Source organism: Rhincodon typus, chromosome 47 (genome assembly GCF_021869965.1).
Source record: "Rhincodon typus isolate 14 chromosome 47, sRhiTyp1.1, whole genome shotgun sequence".
Lineage (NCBI taxonomy): Eukaryota > Metazoa > Chordata > Chondrichthyes > Orectolobiformes > Rhincodontidae > Rhincodon > Rhincodon typus.
The window spans coordinates 6969314-6980960 of record NC_063378.1 but is presented as its reverse complement, the minus strand read 5'-3'; the positions used below and the strand labels follow the sequence as shown (position 1 = coordinate 6980960).

The 11647-nt window shown below is 43.1% G+C and overlaps 1 protein-coding gene across 1 annotated transcript in view; it reads right to left on the bottom strand.

The window, feature by feature from the left end:
- Positions 1-11647, bottom strand: part of LOC125487946 — a 113440-nt gene that overhangs the window by 56256 nt on the left and 45537 nt on the right. The window contains exons 2-3 of the mRNA XM_048620624.1: positions 4751-4805; positions 1077-1346 (exon numbers count right to left, since the gene is read on the bottom strand). Coding sequence (XP_048476581.1) covers positions 1077-1346; positions 4751-4805 — 325 coding nt within the window. The remainder of the gene's footprint in view (positions 1-1076; positions 1347-4750; positions 4806-11647) is intronic.

The following is an 11647-nucleotide window of genomic DNA, read 5'->3' as shown; positions in this document are numbered from 1 at the left end:
AACTGCACCTCCCAGTCGCGAACCATTTCAACTCCCCCTCCCATTCCGCAGACGACATGTCCATCCTGGGCCTCCTGCAGTGCCACAACGATGCCACCCGAAGGTTGCAGGAACAGCAACTCATATTCCGCTTGGGAACCCTGCAGCCCAATGGTATCAACGTGGATTTCACAAGCTTCAAAATCTCCCCTCCCCCTACCGCATCCCAAAAACCAGTCCAGCTCGTCCCCGCCTCCCTAACCTGTTCTTCCTCCCACCTATCCCCTCCTCCCACCTCAAGCCGCAACCCTATCTCCTACCTACTAACCTCATCCCGCCCCCGTGACCTGTCCGTCCTCCCTGGACTGACCTATCCCCTCCCTAACTCCCCACCTACACTCACCTTTACTGGCTCCATCCCCGCCTCTTTGACCTGTCTGTTTCCTCTCCACTTATCCTCTCCTCTATCCATCTTCTATCCGCCTCCCCCTCTCTCCCTATTTATTTCCGAACCTCCTTCCCCTCCCCCATTTCTGATGAAGGGTCTAGGCCCGAAATATCAGCCTTTCTGCTCCTATGATGCTGCTTGGCCTGCTGTATTCATTCAGCTCTGCACCTTGTTGTCAACGAAGACTCAGAGATTGCTTTTAATTTATTAACGCTCAAGATGCGGGTATTGCTGACAAGGTTGGCATTGAATATCCATCTTGAGTTCTGCCCTGCCCCCTCACCCCGCAATAAAGTGGTAGTGACCTTCTTGAACCACTTCAGTCATGTCTGGTGATGGCACTCTCACGGTGCTTTTGGAGAGGGAGTTCTGGATTTTGAGTGATTATGAAGAAATGGTTGATATCCCTCCAAGTCAGGGCAGTGTGTATGTGACTCTGATGGGAACTGATGGTTTGTTATAATTTGATGAGCATGTTGGTGGAATGGAGCTAATTGTTCAGCAACTCACACCACCTAACGATTGAGTTGCTTTTTAACATGAAAAATGTCATGACTGGGAGCTTTTATAAATCCTCTGTAAAATGTGGTTGATGAAAAGCAAGCATTTAGTGCAAAGCAAAATTGCATGAAGATTCTGTTAAACTCACCATTATCTGAAGTGAACTGAAGAGTTTTCAACACAGCAGACTCAGCGATCCCAAACTCCAGAGTAGGATTACTTTCAAATGAATTTGTCAGATGTTGAATATCTATGATGCACACGTAGTAACAGCCAGACTGATTAAAAAATGCCCTGTAATTCCCAGTGCAATTTGAACCATTGCAGATTGCCTCACCAATTCTATGTTTAAGGACCGGCTTTTGATCCTTGGTCACACATTTATCCATTATTACATTTGCTAGTCCTTCCATAGGCACTGAAAAAAAGAGGATGAAATAACTTTAGGCATATATTCAGTTGTTTTAAACACATAACAGGAGCACTGTGATGAAGGTTCATAATATAGTATTATTACTTGGAAACTTGGGTTTTAAAGTTGAGGAATAATATACAACTTTAAGTTTGATTTGTATTTTTATAGTGTTTTTGTTAAGAAAGGGAGGACATGGTTTTTAATTTCATTTTCAATGTGTTCTTTAAGTGGGCTGGCTGGAGACTTGTTTTTTTCATACATGCAATTAAACAGACTCTTTAAAACACAAGGCGAATATTTCATTGCATTAGAAAAAAGGGAAAAGAGGTGAAACCAATATTGCTGTTGCCCAGTGACAGGAATCCAGTAATACAAAGTCATGACTATCCGCAAGCAGTAACGCAACGGGCAAGTTCATTCAGAAATGGAAGATCTATAACTGCAAAAGTGCCATTAATAGCAGAGTACAAAACATTCAGGACTATGAAAAAAATTGCTTAGAAGAAAACTCCAGAAGCAGATGACTGTCAGAAATATGGGTTTAAGGAACACGTGTTAATAAGTAAGCTGTTTTAGCAGTTTGGGTAAGGTTTCGAGGAAGAGATATTAAAGAAAAAAAACAGCATTTATTGAATGAAGAATAGTGCTGAAAGAAATCTTTATTGTGTTAATTGGACAAGATACAGATGTCCCTTCGCTCAGGTTTGAGTGCCTGTGTGTTGTTGGGACGGTAAAAAGTTAAATATTTCTTGCTAATATTTGTAATGAGACCATATCAACTGGTTCTTATATAGTGCAATGTTGATGATGCCTTTCGTTCCTAAGGAAGAGATATTAAAGAAAGAAACTAGCTGTTTGCAGGTAAAGGGATGTCTGGCTCATGGCAGGCTTTCAAAACAAGAGTTAACTAAACAGCATGTTCCTGTTAGTGTGAAAGGCAAGGCTGGCAGGAGTAGGGAATACTGATGACTAGAGTTACTGAAGCTCTGGTCAAGAAAAAGGAGGCATATAGAACACAGAACATTACAGCGCAGTACAGGCCCTTCGGCCCTCGATGTTGCGCCGATCTGTGAAACCAATCTGAAGCCCACCTAACCTAAACTATTCCATTATCATCCATATGTTTATCCAATGACCATTTAAATGCCCTTAAAGTGGGCGAGTCTACTATTTTTGCAGGCAGGGCATTCCACGCCCTTACTACTCATATGTCAGATATTGACAGCTGGGATCAAGTGAGTATAGTGGGTGTAGGAATACACTTAAAAGGGAAATCAGGAGGGCAAAAAGAACATGAGATAGCTTTGGCAGATAAGGTTAAAGCGAATCCAAAGAGATTTTAGGAGTATATGCAGGGCAAAAGAGAAAGTAGGGGGTGATTAGGGCCCCTTAAAGATCGTCAAGGCCATTCATGTGTGGAACCACAGGAGATGGATGAGATCTTAAATGAATATTTCGCATCAGTATTTACAGTGGGGAAAGACATGGAAGCCATGGAACTTGAAGAAATAAATAGTGACATCTTGAAAAGAAACCACATTACCAGAGGGGGGGTGCTGGAGATCTTAAAACGCATAAAGGTGGATAAATCCCCAGAATCTGATCAGTTGTATCACAGGAAATTGTGGGAACCCAGTGAAGAAATTGTAGGGCCCATAGCACAAATATCTGTATCATTAGTGAGGTACCAGAAGACGAGAATGGCTAACGTTGTGCTATTGTTTAAGAAAGGCTGCAAGGAAAGCCAGGGAACTGTGGACTGATGAGCCTGACATCAGTGGTGGGTATGTTGTTGGAAGGGATTCTGAGATACAGGATCTACATGCATTTAGAAAGGCAAGGGCTGATTAGGGACAGTCAGCATGGCTTTGTGCGTGGGAAAATGTGTCTAACAAACTTGACAGAGTTTTGAAGTGGTGACCACATGGTAGACTGGTTAATAAGGTTAAATCACATGAGATTCAGGGAGACCTAGCCAATTAGTTACAAAATTGGCTTGACAGTAGAAGACAGAGAGTGATGGTGGAAGATTGTTGTTGTTCAGACTGGAGACCTGTGACCAGTGGTATGCCACAGGTATTGATGCTGGGTCCGCTGTTGTTCATCATCTTGGATGAGAATATAGGAAGCATGGCTGTAAGTTTGCGGATGACACCAAAATTGGTGGTATAGTGGACAGTGAAGAAGGTTATCAAACAGTACAATGGGACCTTGATCAACTGGGCCACATGGGCCAATGGGCAGATGGAGTTTAATTTAGATAAATGCAAAATGTTCCATTTTGGTAAGGCAAAACAGGACAGGACTTACACAACATAAAAACAAATTTGCTTGAAAAGCTCAGCAGGTCTGGCAGCATCTGTGAAGGAAAAAACATTAACTCTGTTTTTCCCTTCACAAATGCTGCCAGACCTGCTGAGCTTTTCCAGCAACTTTGTTTTTGTTCCTGATTTACAGCATCCGCAGTTCTTTCGGTTTTTATTCAGGAATTACACAGTTAATGATCGGGCCCTAAGGAGTGTTGCTGAACAAAGAGATCGGGCTGGGGGTGGTGCAAGTGCACAGCTCCTTGAAAGTGGTGTCACAGGTAGCAGGGCGGTGAAGAAAGCGTTGCGTTTGGCATGCTTGCCTTTATCGGTCAGAGCACTGACTCTATGACTCTACAGCATGCAAAGAGTTTTGACCAGAGATATCAAACCTACCTCATTAAGTAGAATTGCCTCATCCAGGAGGCCTGTCAAGTGACTAAACCTTCTGATTTTTGAATAGTTTTAATTATACAATTCAGAACTGCTTTGTCAGCCTGTATTTTAACATGGGCACAGAAAACACAAAGCCGCTCCAAGCTCAGCTAAAGCTTGTCTCCAATCTCAATCTCTCTCTCTGGAAACCCAATTTCCAGGAATAAATTATTTCTTTGTGACTGAATCTGATCTCCAACAAAAAGGAAAATCTACCAGCTCATCCATTTACAAGAATCATCACTAGACAGTGGCTGACTGGACTCTGATTCATTTGAATTAATGCCAATATCTTTTTTCAAATGTTACAGGTACTTAATATAACCCATCTTCCATCTGATATCGTCTTTCTTCCTTGTGTGTACATGTGTGTGTGTGTGTGTGTGAGTGTGTGTGAATAAAGTTGAAAAAAGTTGCTGTGTCTGATCTTCCCTTTGCTTACTCTCATAATATGGGTTAATAATTTCATTCATTCTTGTACCTCCTACCATGATTTGGTTCGAGTGAATATGGTTCACTTTGGACGGTGTAATAGAATAAATTAGAGAGGCAGGGTGGATCCCAAGGAATCCTGATGTGAAATAGTTTTTTAAAAAGTAACTAATTAATTAGGAAATTTCCAATAAATATTTCAAACATAACTAATATTTCCAAATTATTACAAACCTGGCACAGCTAACAGCACACTTATGAGGATTAGACCATATACGCAGCAGTATCCCTGTAATTATTGAGAAACAGGAAATTAATTATTTAGTTTGCATACCTGAAAGATGCCAGACATTAATTTAACCAGTTATAGCGAAAAATGCTAGAAGCTTTTTAATGTTAGAGGTTCAGTGCTGGGGGAGTGCCGCAATATCAGAGGGATATCAATACAGAGGGAGTTCTGAGCTCTGCTATATCAAAGGATGATTATGAAGGGAGTGCTGCCCTATCCGACAAACAGTATTAAGAGAGTGCTGCAGAATCATACATGAGTACTAAAGGACAGATGCACTGTCAGACAGACAGTATTGAAGAAGAGCTGCACTGTCGGAGGATCAGTGCTGATGGAGTGCCGCACTGTCAGAGGGTCAGTCTGAGGGAGTGCCACACTGTCGGAGGGTCATGTGCTGAGGGAGTGCCGCACTGTCGGAGGATCAGTGCTGAGGGAGTGCCGCACTGTCAGAGGGTCAATGCTGAGGGAGTGCCGCACTGTCGGAGGGTCAGTGCTGACGGAGCGCCGCACTGTCGGAGGGTCAGTGCTGAGGGAGTGCTGCACTGTCAGATGATCAGTTGTGACAGAATGTAACAATTTCTGAGGATCAATACTGAGAAAGACTGCATTTACAGACTTTTGAGTGAGACATTAAAATTGATGCCCTTGATGTTGAAAGAAAAGTTTCTATTCTGGGTCAGACTAGAATTACGAGACAAAGGTTATGAAGTCATCCACTTAGGATGGAGATGCGATTTTCCCTCTCGGATCCACTGTTGTTTTATGGAATGCAGAGCTGGCTGGAAGGACCAAATGGTCTCATCCTGATCATTATTCAGATATACAAAGTGATCAATGGATGTTAAAGATCCCACTGCCAGCATTGGAAGAAGAGATGCCATTTCCAAAGCCTGATATTGATCAATCAATCATTCATCATCATATAAACAGACGACATGAACATTATCAGATTGTTTGTGTCCACCACCATTTCAATATCACAATACTGAGCACACTTCAGAAAAGTGGTGAATGTCTTGCAGCTCCTTTTTAAAAGTACAACCTGAATCCCATTCTCAGCAAATACTGCAAATCCCAGCAATCTGTAAATTCATCAATCACGGTCTGTTCAGACCCACCCACCCCTTTCTCCAGTGAATACTCTAGATTTCAGCTAATTTTGAGGGTGTAGGAATAGATTCCAAGTAACACCCACAACTGAAATACTTAAAAATAGGGAAACCTTTGCATTGCTGTGGGGACGAATAGAGCAGATTGTTCAAAGACCTAGCTTGGGTATGATGGGTTGAATGGTCTCATCCTGGGTTATCTCCTTGCGTAAATTTCCACTGTACATTTGATTGTTGCATCAAACTCAAATATTCTCCCAAATAAGTGAACGTAAGCAACCATCCTAACACCAGTTCTGTCAGATGTTGATGAGAACTCTAACTTCCCTGGTTGGAAACCTCCCTAAGACCGTCAATAAAATTCCATAAGATGTTTCCATCCTATTCAATCAAATTAAATTAGTTTGAGCCACTGAATCTCAAATAATGAATTAAATCGGTGCTCCCCCTGTGTCTGAAGGTCTTCATGACCAGGTTTGAATGCAAAGGGTTGTGGGGAGAGGGGTGTCAGATACTGATAGATTTAAACAATTAACAGAGATGTGGACAAGAACAAAACAGGCTGATATATACCCCAGAACTTGCCCAGCACCATTCATACTCAGGGTCCCGGGCTGTACAGGGATTTATAAACCTTGAAAAGCAATACACCCCTCGTGATCAGCGAATACAGGAGAAATACTGACTGGCATCACTGCCTCAGCCTGGTCAAAGTTACAACAGGTAGGAGAGAGGGACACTCGATGGTAAGTTGATCAGTTTCTTTCTTGAAGAGGGCCTAGGAATTGCAGGTTTGAAATCAGTAATCCAGGAAGGAGCGAATTCCTCTGTTAAAGAATGTAAAATGTTCCCCAGCAATAACTAAACAGCAGGTAAAGGGATCCCAGGCACGGGACTGGCAGGCAACTGCGGAAAAAATCACCAGACCTTGAATTCCCTGCAATGGAATGTGCCATGGTAACAAGGGGAATTCCGAATTTGGTCAATGCTGGAATTGGGCATAGCTCTGAGACTTGACTGCATGAAGCTGTCTTTGGCAAGTATCAGGAAATTTTCTAACTTGTCACGAGTTGCAGGGTGAGTAGGCATGACTGAAAGCCTATGACCGAAGTATCCACCACTGACCAGGCGATAGCAAGAACTGTGGATGCCAGAGTCAGAGTCAATACAGAGGGGAGCTGGAGGAACACAGCAGGGATGTTCTTCTGATGTTGCCTGACCTACTGTGTTCCTCCAGCTCCACTCTGTATTGACTCTGACTCCAGCACCTACAGTTCTTGCTATCGCCTGGTCAGTGGTGGATATTGTCCATCAGGTTGATGGTGTCCAATGCACAGATATGAACAACATTGCGGGCTTGTGGAATACTCTGATTTAGTCAGCTGTTGAACACATTCAGGGAACATTCCAGATTTTATCGATAATCACACAAATGTCACCACAATCTGTGCTTTCACTTTAAGCCAGAAAGAAGGCCCTTTGTAGACAAACAGGAGGCTGGAATAACACAGCAAGGCAGGCAGCATCTGGAGGAAAGGAGAAGTCAACATTTCAGGTATTAACCTTCTTCAGGACTGGATATGTGGGTAGGGGGAGCTGCAGATAAAAAGAGAGGTGGAGGGAGGGTAGTGGAATGGTGGTGATAGGTGGACACTGGTAGTAGATACAACCTGGTTGGTTGATGGGAGGGATCAATCCGGTTGTAGCTCAAAATGCGAGTCTTTAACTGAAATGAAAGTGAGGAGGCGGGGCTGGAAAGGGAGCCAGGGGTTGGGTGAGAAGGTTATTTGAAATTACAGAACTCAATGTTAAGTCCTCTGGGCTGTAGGGCCCCCAGTCGGAAACTATGGTGTTGTTCTTCAAATTTGCGTTCTGATTCACTGCAACACTGGAGGAGGCCGAGGATAGACATGTCGGAGGGGTGAGTGGTGGGAGGGGAGTTGAAATGAGCAGTGACCGGGAGGTTAGGCTGACCATTTCGGGTCAGGAAAAGATGCTCGGTGAAAAGGTCCCACCGATGTCAAGAAGACCACATCGGGAGCACCGGATACAGTAGACAAAGTTGGAGCAGATGCAGGTGAAAGTCTGTCTCATCTGGAAGGACTGTTTAGGGCCCTGGATGGAGGTGAGAGAAGTGGTGTGACAGCAGGTATTGCGTCTTTTGTAGTTACAGGGGAAGGTGCTGGGGGTGGGGGGCACGGAATTGGAGTTGTTGGTGGGGAGTGTGGTGTGAACTAAGGAATGGCAAAGGGAATGGTCCTTGCGGAAGGCAGAGAGGAGAGGGGAGTGGAAGATGTTCCAGGTGATAGGGTCTAATTGGAGTTGGCAGAAGTGTTTGAGGATGATACATTGGATGCAGAGGCTGGTAGGGTAGAAAGTGAGGACAAGGGGGACCGTATCTTTATTATATTTGGAGGGAAGTAGGGTTTAGAGCTGTGGAATGGGGAATGAAAGAAGCACGGTGGAGGGCTGTCTGGATGACAGCTGGGGAGGGGAAAGAACGTTGTTTGAAATAGGAGAACATCCATGATGCTTGGGAGTGGAACATCTCCTTGTCAGAGCAGATGCGACAGAGATGGAGGAATTGGGAAAATGGAATGGAGATTTTGCAGGATACAGGTGGGAGGAGGTGTAGTCCAGAACTGAATGCAGCATTCTAAAAGTGACCTAACCAATGTCTAGTACAGCCACAACATGATATCCTAACTCCTATCAGTGCACAGACCAATGAAGGCAAGCATATTGAACATACTCTTTACCACTTTATCTACCTGCGATTCCACTTTCAAGGAAATATGCAGCTGCACCTCTAGGTCTCTTTGTTCACCAACATTCCCAGGGCCCAACCAGAAGCTGTGTGTAAGTCCTGCCCTGATTTGCCTTACCAAAATGCAACACCTCACATTTCTCTAAATTAGACTCCATCTGCCACTCCTTGACTCATTAGCCCATCTAATTAAGATTTTATTATAACTCTTTGATAACGTTCTTCATGATCCTCTATGCCATCTATTTTGGTGTCATCGGCAAACCTACTAACCGTGCCTTCTATATTCACATCCAAATCATTTATATAAATAACGAAAACCAGTGGACCCACACCGATCCTTATGGCATACCACTGGTCACAGGCCTTCAGCCTGAAAAACAACCCTCCATCACCACCCTCTGCCTCCTACCATCAATGCAGAAATTGCTATGTGCACAGTAAGATTCAACAAACATCCAGGAGATAATAACCTGTTAATTGCTTTTGAAAATCAAAATTTTCATGTATACAACAAAGATAATTAGATGTTTGATTATAATATTTAATTATTTGTATAGTATCTATAGATGTGTGTCTAATTACTTGATATTTATAATGAGGCCATTTCCACTAGTTCTTACATAGCGTAACATAGATGGCGCTATTCTTTACATATTTTTGTTAAAAGTACATTGGCAGATCGTTGTGAATATGTTCAAAGACTGACCACCATAGTGAACAAATCACAAAGATACTTGTATGGCTTTTAGCCAGATTTCATGCTGAGATCCAACTTGTCCAGTATTACCATCAGCTGGCAGTATAACAGCATGAGAAGGCCCTACAAGTTGTCAATGTATCTGTATATTATCTATAAATGAGTGCTTAATTCTCTGCCTCGAGGAAATGAATAGGAAACTTAATGTAATGTGATTGTGGAAATTAAAATGAACAGTTAAATCTAATGCCAGGTCCGATTTTCGTGGTCCTGTTATTTCTTGTCAATTAAAGAAAGTCAGAAAAAAAGTCTTGCATTTATCTAACACCTCCCACAGCCACAGTTGACTCAAAGAGAGCGAAGTGCTTTTTTTTGAAGTGTGCTCACTGTTATCATGTGGGGAAAGCACCAGGCACAGTAAAGTTTCACAATTGCAGCATTGAAATATTATCTTTGCAAAGAAACTGGCTTCTTTTTCATCACAAATTCAAATTCCTGGTATCTTTGTCAGGAATCTTCACAATTCCCTCTCCAACATCCCATTTTCCTGACACATGCTAGTTTCAACTTGCTCTTTTCCTTCTTAATAACTCGTGCAATAAAAAAAATTGGTCCTAGTGGTTAAAAGTCAATACTAGTTCTAAATGGCAAGAAAAATGTGATAGACGATATCACGCAGTGTAGTCAGGAAAGGTCATCTTACATGTCACTATCGATAGGAATTCATTCTGTCCCAAATACACAGAGTGATCAAATTAACTGGAACATGAGTTATCACCCACTGCCTCTTGCTGGATAAGCTGGAACTAAACCGCCCTGTTCCCACTACATTCTCCTGTGTAGATCATAAGAACATAAGAACTAGGAGCAGGAGTAGGCCATCCGGCCCCTCGAGCCTGCCCCGCCATTTAATAAGATCATGGCTGATCTTTTTGAGACTCAGCTCCACTTACCGCCCACTCACCATAACCCTTAATTCCTCAACTCCACTTTCTCCGTGTCAGCCGCTACAAGTTAAAATCAGCCTCAAAAAATAACACATTAACAACTGGCTATATTCCTTTTTTAAAACAAAGTCAACTCAAACTAACAGTATAAGGAAAGAACTCGTCAGTGATAACAGGTTTTGACTAATCCTCACCAATGCATTCAATACCAAACCCTTATTTACCTCACTGTGATAAATACAGGTTTAAACACATCGCAGTGACCAAATATTGAACACAATTATAAACTGATTTCTTACAGATATGATATTTCAGTTAAAATTATATTTCACATTAACCTCATTCTCTTTGTGAAACAGTGTCCCAATCTGCACACTCACCCTCCCCCATTTTCTACCTACAGTTGAAACCAGCACCATTATATTTACATTTTCTAGTGTAGAAAAAGCTGAAAACCAATGCCCATTGGGCCTGTTGCTAGTGCCTTGGACTATTCCAAAAACAAATCATTATTTATAGCAGAAACCCAGCAGATTGAACGAAGATACTCTTCCTGGAAACAGTCTGATTTGTTTCTTTCCTTCCGATAAGTATACACAGCTACCTGGACTACACCTCCTCTCACCCACCTTCCTGCAAGAATGCGATCCCCTACTCCCAATTCCTCTGCCTCCACCATGTCTGCTCCCAAGATTGAGTGTTCCACTCCTGCAAATCCCAGATGTCCTCCTATTTCAAGGACCCTAACTTCCCCTTCCAGTAATTGAAAATGCCCTCAAACCCATCACTTGCATTTCCCGCACCTCTGCCCTCACATCCTCTCCCCCCAACAGAAATAAAGACAGAATCCCCCTTGACCTCACATACCACCCCACCAACCTCTGCATCCAGCATATCATTGTCTGCCACTTCCACCACCTACAATCCGACCCCACAACCAAAGAGATATTTCCCTCCCCACCCTTTCTGTCTTTCATAGGGACCGCCCTCTCTGCGACTCCCTCATCCACTCCACACTCCCCACCAACCCCATCACACCAGGCATCTTTCCCTGCAACCCAGGAAGTGCTACACCTGCCCCCACACCTCTCCCCTCATCTCCATTCAAGGCACAAAACAAACTTTCCATATTAGACAGGGGTTCACCTGCACACCCGTTAATTTGGTCTACTGTATCTGCTGCTCCCGATGTGGCCTCCTCTACATCGCTGAGACCAAGCATAGACTCAGAGACTGTTTTGTAGAGCATCTGGGCTCTGTTCGCGACAAATGATAACACCGTCTGGTCGCTAACCATTTTAACACACCCTCCCATTCTC